At 35.1% G+C, this 18,502-nt stretch overlaps 1 protein-coding gene across 2 annotated transcripts in view; it reads left to right on the forward strand.

The window, feature by feature from the left end:
* DNAH5 (dynein axonemal heavy chain 5) overlaps nt 1-18,502 on the forward strand; it is a 117,670-nt gene that overhangs the window by 82,323 nt on the left and 16,845 nt on the right. For both annotated transcript variants that reach the window (XM_026048540.1, XM_026048541.1), the window contains exons 56-66: nt 1,571-1,802; nt 3,412-3,526; nt 3,955-4,131; nt 5,876-6,079; nt 7,269-7,448; nt 8,305-8,442; nt 8,906-9,041; nt 9,985-10,301; nt 11,452-11,607; nt 12,134-12,316; nt 18,117-18,360. In XM_026048540.1, coding sequence (XP_025904325.1) covers nt 1,571-1,802; nt 3,412-3,526; nt 3,955-4,131; nt 5,876-6,079; nt 7,269-7,448; nt 8,305-8,442; nt 8,906-9,041; nt 9,985-10,301; nt 11,452-11,607; nt 12,134-12,316; nt 18,117-18,360 — 2,082 coding nt within the window. The remainder of the gene's footprint in view (nt 1-1,570; nt 1,803-3,411; nt 3,527-3,954; nt 4,132-5,875; nt 6,080-7,268; nt 7,449-8,304; nt 8,443-8,905; nt 9,042-9,984; nt 10,302-11,451; nt 11,608-12,133; nt 12,317-18,116; nt 18,361-18,502) is intronic.

Genomic DNA, 18,502 nt, shown 5'->3' on the forward strand with positions numbered 1-18,502 from the left:
TCGGCCTCTGGAGTTTCGTAGAAACTCTGCTGCTGTTTTGATATGGTGGAGAATATGAAAGGAAACTATGATTATTGCTAAGATGTCCCAGAGTGTTGGGTTTTAGATTTTTCACATACATAGTTCAAGACTGTCATTTGTTAACCAGTTACCCTAAATCACACTTAATTTAAGCCAATTTAAAGTGAAATATATCTGTAATTATTTGTTTATATCATCAGCAACAGATGTAAGAATTGCAGATGTTTGTAAGAGATAAATAAAACAAAATAAAAATTACACATGGTCATTCTGCACAAAACATAGACCTGAAGGTTCTTAGCAGAGAATTTCAGGGTTTTGAACTTCCTACATACCTTGTCTCTTTGTGAAGTTTTTTAAAAAGCTAAATCATTCTCCTATGCTATTTCTGAACCAATTTAAACTTTAATCCTGAGCTGCCTCTTTTCTCTTAATGTATGAAACAGTGGGCATCTTCTCAATTTCACTACAGAGTACTTCTCTTTCATGGGTATATAAAAGTGCATTACTTCTACTGAGTGAAATCTCCTGTCCTTAACTGTTTGGTCAGTGACCCTTTCCTTCAAAAAGAAGTAAGACTCCCTTTGCTTTCTTTATCATTATTCGACAATTTCTGGCGAGGAATATATCTTTAACTGAATGTTACATTTAAGTCTATTACTATTTAAGTCTCCATATTTTAAACATTTATTTTACAAGCATGTTAGAATCCCAGCTAGTGAAAGGCTTTAGTTAAATCAGCTGTTGATAATAAATTCTCTGGAAAGACTGTGCTGCTGAATTTGTGTGAGGTGCTGTATTAAGGAATGGCTGACCTAGTGCCTAACTGCCATACACATTTAGCGGTAGGCTGAATTGTCTTACAATCAGTCTCCCCAAAGCATCTTGATCTTGTTTTGTGCTGATCACGAGTGCTGGTGCCATGTAATGTGATAAGGAGGCTGAGATTTCCTTCCCTTGTAGCTAGTAGTTTAACAGACTCACAGGGAAAAAGCAATTGTGCACTCAGGAGGTGAAAGAACACCAGACCCTTTGCTTTATTCAGTTCTGAGAAGTCTGGAAGAAGTAATGTCAAGAATAATGGTGATGCGGAAGGAAGAAGGCTGAATGATAGCTGGTGTGGTGCCTTGTTCATGCAATGTGAAATATGCATCTCCCATGTCACAGCTGTCAATAGCTGCTGGATAATTACTGTTTATATTCTAAATTATTCTTATAAAAGATAGTGCATCTGTCTTGCAAGTTGTATTTCATATTGGCGAAGACATATATCTATATATAAAGACTTCCATAGGTTTTCTCTTCTCTGCAACTACTGCCTGTTGCAATCAATAGCTTCTTTTAATAGACCAAATGCTGCACAGTGAAATCTTAAAAATAAAATGCTGTTTAAAGTTCAAAGTTCAGCCACATACCAAGTCTAATAAGTATGTATAAGTGAGACAGAGCTCAATGGCAGAGATCAATCAATGGATCAATTACAGAGGGTTTTTTTTGGGGGGGGAGGGGAATATTTATATGTATTTATTTTTCTTTCTTTTTTCCTTAGTATCTGAACATTTCCTGTCTTCATATGATATGGACTGCACTGCTGAGATAAAGAGGGAAATAGTGCAGTGTATGGGCTCATTCCAGGATGGAGTGGCAGAGAAGTGTTCTGATTACTTCCAGAGATACAGGCGCTCCACACATGTGACCCCCAAATCCTACCTGTCCTTTATTCAGGGATATAAAATTACATATAAAGAGAAGCATGCAGAAGTTCAGATGTTAGCCAACAGGTAAAATGCTCAGCTTACTACTAGCTTCCTATAATTTTCTTCCCAAGCTAGCTGTGTACTCACATATTTTTATCAACACTTGACTTGTCTTCACAAAGCAGCAGTTTCCTTTGGAGTTTCCCAATGGTGCTAAAATGGTGTAAAGGTTATAGTTTGGTCAAAAATTGTTGCTTTTTGCTCTTGGTAGCTATAGGCGTATATTTTAAAAAATATCTAATTTTTGAGGGGAAATATAGTGGTGATATATAAAAGAGAAAAATGTTGAATAAAGTGAATATATTTTATTTCCAAATATATTTAATAAACAGAAGAACAGAACTACATGTGATATGATAATATGTTCAAAATAGCATTTAATTTACCAGGAGGAACCTTCGTGGCTCCTTGCTCAACAATAATATCCTGATATGAACATGCAAGTATTACCCTTGGCATTTTTTGCCTTTGTGGCCAGAGAGCCTAATTTAGTCTGCTGAACTTTTTACTTGAGAATTAATAAAGTAGTTTTGATATTTTCAGTCTCTTTTTTTTTTTTTTTTTTTAGTATTTTACTCAACTAATGAAATCCGTTTTCTTTTTAACTTGATGTCAGAATTACTTAAGTAGAATATAAAATTAGTCTTCAGGGATTAAGATCTTGATTTTAGAAAAGGGGCATTTAAAACCTGGAAGCCTTTACAGAAGCCTGAGACTAGTTTATTTCCCTTTGAAATATTCTCTGACTTCAATGCCAAAGTAAATAAGAAATCTGTAGTTATGGGCAAACACTTGAAAAGCAGGGGAGGTTCAATCTAGTCTTCTGCCATGTGACTTCTCAGATGTGCCTAATTGTACATCCATCCAGATGTACACCCATCTGTTTCATTTAACCTCAGTTGCAGAGTCTGAACAGCACTGGTAGATGTTACTCTGCCTGTACTTCTGTATTTAGTTGTTCCAGTACTACTTAGCCTTTGCAATAACAGCCCTTTTGATCTTCCTGTGTCTCTTCTGTGAAGCATGTCTTTTCCTAATTCACGTCTCACTTAAGTTTGTCTGAAGCATCTGTGCTGAGATTATATTTCAACAGATAGAAAAGACTGTTTAAGAGACTGTCTTTTAATGCTGGATGACAAAAGCATAAATAATCTTAATGCTGTTTTTCTGTGACTGTCTTGGTTGATCACTACTTGATTTTATTATCCTTTTCAATATCTTCTTCAAGCAACTAATAGTGTTTTAGATATATCTAAGGATTCTGCTTATCAGAAGTGCTTTCTGCTGTGTAGAACTTGGTCTCAGGTGCTCAGAGTATCAGGTAGGAGCTCAATGGAAACTATGACATATATGGAACCAAGCTATATAACATTAATGCAATAATGAAGACCTACTCTTTAACTTGGAAGTGAGGAAAATTTCATGCCATACAGTCCCTTTTACATAATTCTTTATTGTTCACTTCTGTAGTGCTGAGGACAACAGAAGCTTTCTGTACAAATTGCTTTTTTTGGTTTAAAACATCTTTTGATAGTATATTCATTCTATTCGTTCTACGAATGGAGTAATCTGCAATGGTAAGTGTAAATTACATAGGGAATTGCATGCTTTTTGCTTTGTATTTTAACTCCAGAATGAATACTGGACTGGAAAAATTGAAAGAGGCCTCTGAGTCAGTGGCTGCTCTAAGCAGAGAGCTGGAGGTAAAAGAAAAGGAACTTCAAGTTGCCAATGAAAAAGCTGACATGGTAGGTACAGCCTTCAAAATGTATTGGTCTTTAATTCTGTCCTTTTTAGTTTTTATTTTGAAAAAGAGTAATTTAAAAAAGCAAAGTTAAGCATGGGAAAAAAGTAAAATGTATAGTGGTAATAGTAATGTAATTGAACTGTATATATATGTATACAATAGTATATATCTATAAAATAGCATATAACTATGTAATTGAACCCAATGTATAGAGTAATTGAACAAAACAAAGTTAAGCATGGGAGAAAAGGATCTATAAAACGTATAGTGGTAAAAGACACTTCTGTGGCTTCTGTGAAAGCCATTTTATCCAAACATTCTGGTTTCGAAACTTGAATTCACAAATAAAATTTTACAACAGAAATTAATACATTCTTATTGCTATGTATTTTATTTAATATTTGTTGTGTGGGTTCTCCCATTTTCTAGGTGTTGAAAGAAGTTACTGTAAAAGCACAGGCTGCTGAGAAGGTGAAAGGTGAAGTTCAGAAAGTGAAAGACAAAGCCCAAGCTATTGTAGATGGCATCTCAGTCGACAAAGCCATTGCTGAAGAAAAGCTGGAAGCTGCTAAGCCTGCTTTGGAAGAGGCAGAAGCAGCTTTACAGGTTGGCATTAGAATCCTGGACTGACAATAACAGTTTTACTGGAAAATAGAAGGGATTCTTGGAAAAAAAATATAAACCAACAGATATGCCATCTAATTTGTCAGTTGACAAACGAAGTATTTGTATATGTATTTCACTTTTTTGGGTTCTATTTTGGTTTCCTTTTTTCCTCCTGAATATCAAGCTCAATAGGCAATCAATTTTGCAGCAGAGAGAAATTTTAACCTTTAGTGGAAAGAGTGATATACTTTGTACTGCAGGTTGCTGTTACGCTGTTGTCAAAATCTTGCTCTTGTTAGGAAACATAGCATGTGTGCAATGAATGCCTTCCCTAAGCAAACACTGTGTCCAAATATAAATCTCCTGTTTTATTTTAAGCTTTCCCAAGTGAATTGCATTTTGACTGTATTTGCTCATCTGCCTTTTCTGCTTTCTCTGGGAAAATTTCTCCTGGTTTCTGAGATGTTTTGTTACTCAAATTTACCATGAGACTTTCTTTCAATCTGTTCTTTCTGTGAAGCTTTTTGAATAGATTGATGCCACTCTTACTGAGATCTTTATATGATGCCTCATTAGTGATGAGACCAGAATAATTTTTTGTTGATCTTTATATATTTTCATGTCCGTTTGTCTACTAAGAGATAATGTCTCACAAGATATTTTGAGGCAGAACAGCAACAGTGTATGCTGAAACAGCTCCAACAGTGTAAACGGGCAGAGAACTGGCATGTCAAGAAACAAACAGGAATGAAAGAAATTCCTGAAGGAGTGATGAATAAACCTCAAAGTTTGTAAGGTAGTGCTTGATAAAAATCAAGCTGTGAGATACCTTCCTATTCTCTCAGAAATCACGAAGAGTTTTTCTTTTTTCATTCGAAGGTACCTTTCTTTACAACTGTCCATGCTACTTCAAATGAGAAGCCCACCTGCTGTTTTGCCTGGCGGGTTTGCTGCTCCTTAAAAGAACTAGTAACAGAACTGGCCCAAAACTGTGTTTTGAGTCTCTCATAGAATAAGACAGGCTGGATATTCACAGGAGGACAGTTACATCCCAAGAAAACCTTGCTACTGTGTCAGGGCTATACTGCAATTGCAGAGCTAAAATCCAGAATCCCTGGGTAGGCTAATAACTGAATCATAATTCATCAGTGTAGCCTGTTGGAGGCAATCAATTTTTATGTAGATTTATTGGAAATTTTTCTTTTCCAGTAATAGTGATGGCTGAAGAGTATTGTGACTGTTAAAAATAGCTGTGGCCTTTGAAATCAAAGGCTTCAAAATCAAATATAAATAAGTTTTCCTGGACGTTCTGGATAAGGGACTCCAGTTTGTGGGAGAAGTTGTTAACGCACTCTGACCACCTTGATTCTTGAAGAACAGAATGAAAATATTTGAGAATTGATGGCATGATAGCCAATGAGAGTGGAAAGAGTTAATTTGGATTATACAATTGCAATTTCTTTAACTTTCTCAAAGACTTCTACAACAAATCCTCAAATATAAAAATATATAACAAATATAACAAATATAGAACAGAAGGGCATGGTAGTTTTAAGCATTTAGGTGCCTCAAGGGCAAGCTCACATTTTTGGAGGTAAAATCATTTTTGAGTAAAAATAATATATATATTTTTTTCCACTCCTTTGGATGCACTTGTGCTCCATGCCTTATTAAAGGAGCAATCACAATAATTGCTTTTTTTTTTTTTTTTTTTTTTTTTTTTTTTTTTTTTTGAACTTTATAGACAATAAAACCTGCAGATATTGCCACTGTCCGCACATTGGGTCGACCTCCTCACCTTATTATGCGTATCATGGATTGTGTGTTACTGCTTTTCCAAAGGAAATTAAACAATGTGAAAATTGATCAGGAGAAAAGCTCTGTCATCCCATCATGGCAAGAATCTTTGAAGCTGATGACAGCAGGGAACTTTTTACAAAACTTACAGGTGCATCTATAACCTTTCCTTCCATATTTTCTTTCAGTTGAAGACAATTGAGGAAAGTATTTTATGTGTTCTTCATAGGAGAACAAATGTGCATCAGGATAAGATATGCAATATTCTTGAAACAATAAGGGCTTAAAATCAGTATGTCATAATGAAATAAACTTGAATTCAGATCATAATCATAAATCAGATCATAAATCATAAATCATTTATAACTTGTACTAAGTAATGAAATTATCTTCAATGACAAATGATTTAAAGCTCTAAGCATTTGAATAACTGTTATTTATCCATTCACTTAAAGCTTGTTTAAATCAGCTGTTTTCTCTTGCCTATTTTTAATTTAACTTTCAGCTTTATACACTGTGTAGTGACCTCTGAAAAAATGGATGATGTTTAGAATATATAACATAACAATTTTTGGAATTTGGGGGATTTTCACTTCATAGAATGTAAATATAGTAATGGGAAGAGTAACTAGTGAATAAATCTGTGTTACTGCATAATTTAGACCATTAATCTTATTATTAATCTACTTGGAGAACAAATCATACCTTGTCTTGCATCACTAGTTGTCATTAATTTCAATTTCTTTATTTTGAAAATTTTGTCTTTAAAATCCAAGGACTATAAATAACTTTAAAAATTGCTACTTCAATTAAATGTTTCCTCTTCACTAGTGATAAACTCCTGCAATTATAATCACACTAAGACCTTACTTAATTGGTCTCTGGTCCAGTGGGAAATCACAGTGACACAGTTGAACATCTCGGTATGGTTGGTAGTGTCGTGAATCTCATTTATATAGTATTCATGTTGCATCTATGTATGAAAGGATTTTAAATTTACTGTAGGGCTTCAAATATTTATTTCTTGTGCATTAATAAACATATCTGAGTTTTGGGGAAGAGCTATTCTGAGCAGTATTTTACACTGTGGTTTAATGATGTGACCTTCATGGTTAATATATAGCAATGAGGATCATAGAGAGACAAATCAGTTTGTAAAAAGAGAGAAGGTAGAACAATGTTGGTGAGTTCTCAAAATATGTGAGATTGAGAACTTTATATCATCTGTTTCTAAACAACATTTTAAATCTTGATAGTGTCCTTGTATGCTAAAATACATCTATTACACATATATTATCTGTATATAACATTCATTACATCTATTTCACATATATCTGCAGCAATTTCCAAAAGACACAATTAATGAAGAAGTGGTAGAGCTTTTGAGCCCCTATTTTGAAATGACGGACTACAACATAGAGACAGCCAAGCGAGTGTGTGGGAATGTTGCTGGCCTTTGCTCATGGACCAAAGCTATGGCTATATTTTTTTCCATCAACAAAGAAGTGTTACCCTTAAAGGTAAATCTGCTAATTAGTGGCAGACAGACAAAACCCTTTCTCTTTCTCTTCTCCTTCCATGTGGGCCCATGAGAATTTTATGGGCTGTGAACATCAGCTGCTTTATATCAGTTGGTGAATGCCTCTGTAGGAATTATCTTGAAAATCATAATCTTATACTATGATATACTTGAAATATGCTGCAACTTGCAAACTGTCAAGATTATTAAAGAGATTATGCAGTTTTATGCCTCTGGGCCCCTGCTGAATGGGGGTGAAGCAGCAGAAGTAATTCAATTCCATATTGCAATTGCTTTACCCTAATTAAGTACGAAAAAATGTCAAGATTTGGTCCTTCTAATATTCATTATCTGAGTTCAGAAGTAGAATGTAGAGACTCTTGTCAGTGTTATTTAGAAAATTACAGGCCTAAATATTCAATGCAAGAAGAGAATGGTCAAGCAAGACTTTAGCATCAAATAGCTTTACATTTGTAGAATGGATGGCATAGAGTGAAACAAGATTTGTGGGTAGTATCTTTATCAGACAACAAGCTTTTGGTGATGTCAGTCTTTCTGCAGCCCAGATCAGACTAAGTTTTGTGTAAGATTTGGAAAAGGACTAGTTTTCCCAGAATTTATTTTTCATTTTTTTCCCGTAAGTCATTTTAGACCAATTCCTTAAACAGTTGGTAGGGAAAGGAAGTTAATCCATTGTACAATCAAAATAAAAGATTTTAATGATGATGAAAATCCTACTGAGCAGGTTGGTTTTCAAATGTAGTGCAGTGAAAATCTATCTGAAATACTTTTTACCAAATATTCTGAGATGTCATATGTCCTATGTGTGATGCAGTTTGTATTTGTATGCTTCATAGGCTAACTTGGCAATCCAGGAGAATCGCCTAGCCACTGCTATGCTGGATCTGCAGAAGGCTCAAGCAGAACTAGGTGCCAAGCAAGAAGAACTAGATGTTGTGCAGGCAGAGTATGAAAAAGCCATGGGAGAAAAGCAGGTGAACTTCCCTTTACAGCAAAGAGAGTGTTTAAATGTTCGCTCTCTGAATTCAACCCCCCGCTCCCAAAAATATAATATTTATGTTAATTTTTATAGTGCTTACTACTGTAACATCAAGTTTCTTTAATGTGTATGTACAGTATATAATGTATTTGAAGTACTAGGCAGAATTTATTAGAGTTAATGAGTACCAGGCATTTCACACACCCTATGACATGTTGACCTATGTCAACATGAAAGCTGTGAGGAAAATAAAAGTTAAATTGCTTTCAGGTTAGGTGTTGATAATTTGCCCTGATAATCTTTCCTTCTTCGCTCTCTCCCTGTATAACAAAACAGTCAATGTTTGAAAATAGTTTTTTGGACTGTTGTTGAAGTGTTGGTTTCATTGGGTGCAGATGCTGCCCTGCTCTCTCATATACATGACTGTAAATCATATTTCTTGGTATGGTCTTATCTAGACTTTGCTTGAAGATGCTGAACGCTGCCGGCATAAAATGCAAACTGCATCAAGCCTTATAAGCGGTCTGGCAGGTGAAAAAGAGAGGTGGACAGAGCAGAGCAAAGAATTTGCTGTGCAAACCAAGAGGCTAGTGGGTAGGTATTTATTCACACCTTTGAACCTGGGAGTAAGGTAGTCTGGAGTTGTAATTGCTAATGAAAATTAAGGCTTTGATGTGAATTTTAAACTTTTCTCTCTTTGGAGCTCCCTTATCTATTGCTAAAATGAGAATAGTTGTTGATAATTCTCTTACTAAAGAGAGAAAACTCTCTACTGAAAAAAAAATGTGACTCAATAACACTGTATATACTGTGCATAGGTTGTTACTTGACATGTATAAAAATCTGTACATATTTGAGATGCTGTTGGACTGAAGATTTAGAATGGTATATTAACAAGTGACAAGTAAAATATCTGTGAGTGAGAATATAATTATATACAGAGGAGGTAAAGACTGATATTCAGGTACTGATGTGTATCTGTAGAAGTGAATATTTTTCAATGCTGCTACTAATTTTCGTAAGTTTTCTGTTTCTGGAAAGTATGTTTTGATTTTATAAATAAATGCTTGGGCACGCAAATAAATGCTTTGACTGTAATAAGCACTCCTAAATCAAAGCTTATTTATTTATTTATACAAAATTATTGCTTTAGCCTACTGTCATGATTGCACAATGAAATATTGGAGTGTTAGAACTGAATGTTCATGTATTTTTGCTGCCATTGCCTGATTGTGCAGGTCCTGACATTTTGAGGCATTACATTATCTTTTTCTTGTGTTTCCTTGAGATGCACTGTAAAGAATAAGTAAGGAATGCCAGCTACTGAAATGTAGCATTGTTTTAGACTTTTTTGTATGTTTATTTGTTTTAGTATTGTTCTTAGAGCCCTGAGGAAAAGATATATTTTGCTTATGGGGTGAAGTTCTTTCTCCCAGCTATCACCTAAACAATGTAAAAAAATGGAGAGGAATGCATCTCCTTCACCAACAGAATCCAGGAAGTTAAAATATTTTGTTTGCCATTTTCTCTTTTTAAGGTGATGTATTGTTGGCTACAGCTTTTCTATCCTATTCTGGTCCCTTTAACCAAGAGTTCCGCAATCTGCTTTTAAATGACTGGCAAAAGGAAATGAGAGCTCGGAAAATCCCCTGTGGACACAACCTGAACCTCGTAGAGATGTTGGCTGATGCTCCAACTATCAGCGAGTGGAACCTCCAAGGGTTACCAAATGATGACTTATCCATACAGAATGGAATCATTGTCACTAAAGCATCTCGTTATCCATTACTAATTGATCCACAGGCGCAGGGTAAAATTTGGATTAAAAATAAGGAAGGCAGAAATGAACTTCAGGTAATAAGAATGTCGGTACTTTTTTTTTTTTTTTTTGATACAATACCTAATTTGGGCACAAAGGACGTATCAGCTGTGTATTTGTAGAGATAAGATTCAGGTAGCAATGAAAATATACCTTAGAAGCTTATTAATTCTAAAGAGTCCATTTGTTTAATAAATTTATTTTAATGAAACACAAACTACTGGAAAATATTTCTCTTTGGCTGGGTAATGACTGATAAGGTCTGAAACATTTGCTGAATACTTTCAATATTAGAAAAATATAAATAAGTGAAAGACATCTAATATGGTACAAATCTCTTCATATAAATGTATAGAAAATGAGGATTAATGACATGATAGTGTTATACTCTTAATCAGAAATTTCTAATAATTTGTATTGTCTTAACACGAATGTCAGGTGCTGAATATTCTGCAAATGTGCAAAGAGGGCAGTAATTGCCCTAAAACATAGTTTGAGGCAAGAGACATCAGGAAAAATGAGAGGAGTAAAGTTTTTTCTGGCGACATTTATAAATACAGCAGTAACATAGTCTTTTTAAAACATATTCCAGAAAAATATAGAGAAGATTTTGAAGGATGATAATAGAGTTAATTTGAGGGTATGACAGGAAACTCCTGTCATTCATATTGATTAGTATCTCAAGGCAGAACCCTTAGTGTGAACAATTGATTAGCCATGCGGAGTTACAAATAAAACTGTATATGCTTCGTGTACATGCTGAAAATTAATCACAGTTTTATGGAGGACTACTTTTAAAGCCAAAGTGAACGTTTTATTCATATTTATTCATATTAAACGTTTTATTCATATTAAATTAAGTGCTTGGTGTTGGTTTACCTCTGTCCTCTATAGAAGAATATAGATTTTATATTTTATATATATAGAATATATATGAATATAGAAAATAAATATATATAAATAAGAATACATTATATCTATATACAATATAGATATACATATAGAGAATAGATCAGGTAAACTGATGCTAGTCTCTTTTTTTTGATTGCAATCCTTGCCTTAATCCTAGTCTAATCATAGGATTCTCATTCTTATATTTGTAATTTGTTTGAATAAAATGAAGTAATACATAGAAACAATCAAAGTTTTGCAACTGAGCATATAGGTCCATTGTTGTATTTTTAGATCACTTCTTTGAATCACAAGTATTTTAGACATCATTTAGAAGATTGTCTTTCTTTGGGAAGACCTCTTTTGATAGAAGATGTTGGAGAAGAACTTGACCCGGCACTAGATAATATCTTGGAAAGAAACTTCATTAAAGCAGGTTCTACCAACAAGGTAAAGTAGAAAAGTTTGAGCAATTTTGTTTTGCTTAAAAAAAATAACAACACTTGAGCCAGCCTCCCATAAATAGGGCTATTAAATATATCTCCAAAGGTTGAATTAAAACCATATTTAAATTTGAATTATGTCAATACTAAAAAAAAAAAAAAAATGTGTAGAGTTTAACTTTGAGCTAACAGCTAGTTAAGGTATTAAATTTGCAGTGTTCTTTAGTGTTCTTGTGTTACATGCTTTTAAGGAAAGCAGGTACAGAGATCTCCATTTTCTTTTGTGAAGTGATTTGTGTGTAGAAGAAATTATAATGAAAATTAACCATAAACAAAAGAATTTGTGGGTCGTCTAAAGAACTTCAAGGATATTCTCAGTAAATTTTTTGCACAAAACTTGCAATTTTAAGCTTGTTCTTTATGCCTTTGAATAAATAAATAAACCCCCTAAGCTTTCTTTTTACATGTAGTCTATGTGTTTAATGTAAAAGCATGCACTAGTGTTTGATGTGTCAACACTTCTTTTTCTTAAGGTGAAAGTTGGTGATAAAGAAATAGATGTTATGAAGAGTTTCAAACTTTATATTACCACAAAACTGCCAAATCCATGTTATTCGCCTGAAATTAGTGCTCGGACCTCCATCATTGACTTCACTGTAACCATGAAAGGTCTTGAAAATCAGCTCTTAGGAAGAGTCATTCTCACAGAGAAACAGGTAAAAAAATAAAACAAACAAGAAAAAAAATCATTTATCTTCGTCTTGAGTATAATATATTTATTACATCTATCTGGGGAAGATTTAACTCTCACTTGAATTTACTGCTGTTTCTCTCCATATTGCAGGATAGTGTTCTGTCCCTCTTTACTTTGATTGTTGTTAGTTTAACCTATTTATGGTGCTTTAAAAACTACCACAGGAGAAAATTGACTCATTCAAGCAGAAGCTCCCTATTTGTCTGTCTACTTGTAATAATACTGTCTTCACCTTGTTGCCTGTGTAACCTCTTGAGAGTGGTCTATGCAAAGGAGAATGGTTTGCTATGTAAGATTGATGCTGTTCTGTCCAAATACCTTGTAGCTCATAGCAACATAAATTGCAGCAAAGGACTTAGTTACTTCGTTGTTCGAAGGGTGAATGGGTTGACTGCTTATTTTGACATTGCAGATGTATTAGTCGAGCAAATCCAAGTTCATAGTGATACCTCTAATATACCACATATCATCATTTCATGAAAGAGGCTGGTTGGTATTTTTTGACTTAGCGGCACCCTGATTCCTGTAGTCATAAGGTCAACCAGTGTTAAGGTCTCTTTTATGTGGCCAAATGGGAAACTATGCATCTATTACTGTGTATTTGTTATTTGTCTCCTTATTGTTACAAGTTATATATACTGTATATCTCTGTGTGTGTGTGTGTGTGTATGTATGTGTGTGTGTGTGTGTATACATATATATAATGAGACCTTAATGGCCTCAGTCATCTTGTTAATGTGAAATGATTGCATTTTATCCTTAATCAGTCCATGGAGCTTGTGAGAAAATCTGGTTCCTCATTCTGTGAGGGCTTATATTCTGCTGGACAACTCAATTGCACTATCAGCTTCAGTTCAACCACTTGTCAGCTCACTGTGTAATGAAATTACCGCTCTTTGAGACACAATGATGCATATGTTCACAAAGCCTCCTGCCAAACCCTATTTCTAGGTCTTATAATCAATATATTTATAAGATTAACAATCATTTTTATCAGCAAATACCTCCAGTCATCACAGGATTCTGGTTGCTCAGTTCTGTCAGTGAAAGTAATCATTTTAAATGGACTGGAGAGCCCAGTCCCACAGTTAGTTACATCTTCTCTGAAGGAAAAGTATTTAAGTTCTGACAGAATGTTTAGGAGTTATCTTTGATTCTTCTCAGACCAGCTTCTCTTTCTGCATATGAAGGGGCTAGTGCATGTGTTCTCACAGCTGCCATACAATCTTGTCAAAGTGTCTGTAAAAGGAAAGGTTAAGAGGGGATCTGATCAATATGTATAAATACCTGAAGGGTGTATGTAGGGAGGAAGGGGCCAAGCTCTTCTCATTGGTGGCCAGTGATAGGACAAGGGGCAATGGATATAAATTGAAACACAGGAAGTTCCGTTTGCATGTGAGGAAGAACTTGGGTGTGGGTGACAGAGCCCTGGCACAGGCTGCCCAGGGAGGCTGTGAAGTCACCTTCTCTGGCGGTCTTCCAAACCTGCGTGGATGCCGCCCTGTGCCCCGTGCTCATGGTGTGCTATTTCGCAGCCTGAATTGTGAATAGTTCTTTGGTACCTTCTGTTCATTCTTCTCTAGCCCATTTGAGCAAGCATGATAGAAAGCCAGCATAGTTGAACATGGAGCTCATGAGTAAGCTCCAACATGTAAAGGAAATAAATACACAGAAGGAAAATCCAGGGGGAGGGTACTTGGAAGAAATAAATAAGCATTGCCTCTATGTGCAGAAGGAAAGTAATGAGGGCCAAAGCTCAGGTAGAGTTGAGGTTAGCAAGAGAGATGAAGGGCAAAAAGAAAGGTTTCTGTAAACATGTCAGCAGCAAAAGAAAGTCTAAGAAGAGTTTCACCTCATTGCTCAATGGGCTAGGGGAAAAAGGGTATGGAAAAAGCTGATGAGATCAATGCCTTTTACTGGTAAGATTCACTGACAGGCCTCCTAAGTCCCTGAGTCTACTAAGGAGTCAAGCAGTACCCACAGTAAAGGGAGACAGATGTAGGGATCACCAGCTAGACATGCACAAGTCCGTGGGACCAGATGGGATATTTCCAGTACTGTTGAAAGAGCTGTCTGATGGCATTGCGAGGCTGCTCTCTATCATCTTTGAAAGGCCATGGCAGCTAGGAGAAGTCCTGATTGACAGGAGAAAGGCAAATGTTGCATCTATCTTCAAGAGGAGCAAGAGGCAAGATCCTGATAACTACTTGCTGGCCAGCATCATCTCAGTCCTCTGGGGAGATTATGGAGTGAATCCTTTCAGAAGCAATTTCTAAACAGATGCAGGATGAGAAAGAGCAGCCGGCATTATTTTCTGTCCATGAGATGACTGGCGTTGTGGACAAGAGGAGGATGAGTGAATGTTGTTCATCTTTATTTTAGCAAGACATTTTACATGTCCTTCATAGTATCCTTCAGTCAAATTGGTGAGATAAGTGTAGCATAAATGGCCAGTAGGGTGGATGGAGAAATGGCTGGACTGCCAGGCTTAGACAGTTGTGATCATGGATGCTAAGTCCAGCAATTATTGGCATTCCTTCGAAATGCTGTTTATTGTCTTCATTAACAACCTGCATGATGAGTTGGAATGCACTCGCAGTGGGCTTGCAGAGAGTAGAAACACAGGAAATACTGATTAGTAATTAGGATTTTTTTTTCAGATTGATAACTGGATATAGCCTCAAGTAACTGATCTATTGCGAATTGCTCTGAGCAAGATGTTGGACTCTAGACATTCATTCCAATCTGAATTATTCTATGAATATGTATCTTTTGGAATTAATAGAAAATATCTAAAGAGTGGGAATGCTGTGTTCCCTGGACCAGCTTCCTTAGTAATGTGCTCTTGCTTTAATTCGGATCTTCCTGGGACAGCACTTAAAAATAAGTAGGAAACTGACATCTTAATAGGCAAGGGGACTTCCATGGAATATGTTCAAAAGTTTTCAATGTGATGGGTCTCTCTTTTTGGTTTGTATGTTCCTTCAAAACATCCTACTGTCCAAGTTTTCCTGTGATGTGTAATTATGTGTTTTAGGGTCTTTGGGGATTTCTCTCTTGTGGATTTTTTTTTTTTTTTTGTATTTGTACTTACTTGGATTTAACATTTTATGTTTAGGTTTGGATGTGACTGCTTGGTGATAACCAGTGTTAGAATGTGTGTGAGCAACTTTAGCCTGACAAGGAAAGATTGCTCATCTGAAATCAGTTCTTTAGAGTGCCTACATACCCTATACCACCTCTGATTCTGCACAGAAAGGGAATGAGATTGAGATGTGCAGTGAGTTGGGGAAGGTTTACAGCATATAATTTAAAGGTTTTGAAAAGCGTGATTTTCCAGTCTTGTGTAGTCTGGTGTGCCCCAAGACAGAATCTGTGTGTGGTCTGTATCTTAAAGAATGTTGACTACCAGTAAGTAGTTTTCTACTGACATGTTAAACCAACGCTTTCCTGTTAGCTAAGCCAAGAAAGGCAACAGGTACCTGGGGCGTCTGTATGAAATTGATCCTATTGTATTTCTTGGAATAACTGGATTTGAGAGACTTGATATGTATCTGGATGCAGACACTGTTTAAATGATGAGACTTTTGACATGTTTGTTGTTATGTATTTGGACAAAACTCTTCATTGTTTCATGTTGTAGGAATAAGTATGATTAGTTGTGGAGCTGTAATAAGAGAAATGTTTGTGGGTTTTGGAATTTCCATATTCATATTTCCAAGTTTATGTAGAAAAATCTCTAATTTTATGAGAATCCAAGATGCAAATTCTTATGCTTAAGATAAAAATGCACCATTTTGTAACAGGATTATCTATGCTATTTGACAAATTTTATATATTATTAATATTCACAAGATCTAGTAGTGTTTGGTACAGCCTATTAAAGGACATTAACATTTGAAAGCAATCCTACTGAACTGGTTTTACAGTTGCCTTTTTGGTGCACATTCCTTGTATGTATTTTTGTAGCAACTTGCCCTACTTTCTTCTATCATTGATGTTGTATTTAGAAATTACTGAAGATGTGCAGAAAACTTTCAAATGTGTATCGAAAGATCTTGCTGATCTGCATTCAGCCTTTTAAAACCATATATATTTATAGCCACTTAAAAGTCTAAGGTTGCTTCACTTGCTTTAGTTTGCTTATTCTGTTTCAGCTTGGTCCTCAGGCTCTTCTTGTGAGGAAAGCTTAGCTTTCTGTTGTTTAAATCTGATGTACTATAAAATAGGTTTAACCTTTTAAATTGAACTCAGCAAAACATGAAATTAAATTTAGCCCTGACTGATTTTTCAACATGATAATTAGTGTATATATAATTGACTGCTAACATCCTTGTAATGCTACACTTTAAAATTTTTTCTCCTTCATCAAACCTGAATAATGCTTCCCTTGTTTCATAATTGCTACCTGCTTCTATTCCTTTAGCTCCATTAGATGACAGTTGATTAAAATGTAGTTTTACCTATAGTTTTCTTGCCTTATTACATCAGTTCTTCTAAGAATTTTTTGAATCTATGTTTATATCTAAGTTACGAGATATTTACGTTATTCTATGACAACAATCCCAGTAAGTCTTTCCTACCTAATCATATGCCTTAGTGTAGCTTTTATGCAGTCATAGGAAAAGAACATAGATCTGCAGATGAATACAGTTGTTTGTAATTTCTTTATTAAGATAAGAGGACTTTGTTTGCAAGAACTAAATGCTTTAAATACCAAGGGATATTAGCAGAATATATGAATGTTGGTGTCTCTTTAGGACAAGTAGCAACTTGTTGCTAAAGCTGAATATCAAGAAGCCTGAATGTAGTGCTAAGGTAGAATTTTTACCTCATTGCTTTGAAAGATTGCTCATTGTTTTAATGGAATATTTGTTTTCTGAATGTAAACTAATTAATGTAATGTCACTTGTAATAGGCTTTTTTAATTATAAAAGTAGTAGAAGTAGAAACTGAAGAACATATTATGTTTTCTGAAGAAAATATTGTTATAAATCTTTTAAATAACCTTTCTTATTGTGTTATGTAAAGCTGGTTCGCAGCATTTATCCATCTTTTATATGTTACCATTGGAAAACACAATAGATTACAATTGCCATACCGCTTATATTACTATGAAAATAGTCAACTAAATACTTCCAGTGAAGCAGTGAAATATTTTAGTGAGACTGAAGTAATTCATGTTTGATGGAGGAGTGTTTAAAATGTCCGTCTTGAAGTCGGATGCTTATTGGGTTGAGTGGGGGTGTTTGCTGTTACTCAGACTGTATTTTCAATAGGATATGTTGGTTGTAATGTCACTTTTAAAACTCATACCATGATACAGTGATTGTAAAATATTGCATAAATGAAAATAACATTATATGAAATTAAATAAAAATTTGTTTCTTGCAAGGTGGTTGCAAAAACAGGAAACAGAAATAGAATAAAAATAGTTATTTGTCTGAAAATTTTGTTCGGTTAAGTCATAACAAAAGCAAGTGAAACTAAAAGCAATGTGAAAGGTCCACAGAACTTGCTGAATTTTTTCCTTAATTCATACTCAGATAGCCTGCTTAGAAATGACCTTTCTTATAATAGAACTATTGTCAGAAATACCATTGTAAAGTTGAAATTCTTCCCCTAAATTAGTGCAGTTACTCTTGACCTGCATTGCTTCAGTAGGATCAGTACTTTTAAAATTAAGTATCTCTGGTTATTCAAAATGTGTTTTGCTTCTGATTGCTTGCATGTTTTTTGAATATTACCCTGTATTGCGACAGGAACTGGAAAAAGAAAGAACAGATCTTATGGAAGATGTGACGATGAACAAAAGGAGGATGAAAGAGCTAGAAGATAACCTTTTGTTCCGACTTACAAGCACTAAGGGTTCTCTGGCAGAAGATGAGAGCCTAATAACTGTATTGAGTAACACTAAGAAGACTGCTGAGGAGGTAACACAGAAGCTAAAAATTTCTGCTGAAACTGAAGTACAGATCAACTCAGCCCGTGAGGAGTACAGACCAGGTGAGGACAATTGTGGGTAGTGATGAAAAGCGAATGACTGGAGCATGTGGTTAAAAGAGCAAGAGAAATGACAGGATGAAAGCAGGATGGTAATGGGGGGAAGGGAGCTCTGTTTTTCTGTAAATAAAATGGATCTAGGAAA

This window comes from Nothoprocta perdicaria, unplaced genomic scaffold (genome assembly GCF_003342845.1).
Source record: "Nothoprocta perdicaria isolate Ctin4 unplaced genomic scaffold, notPer1 scaffold_55, whole genome shotgun sequence".
Classification (NCBI taxonomy): Eukaryota; Metazoa; Chordata; class Aves; order Tinamiformes; family Tinamidae; genus Nothoprocta; species Nothoprocta perdicaria.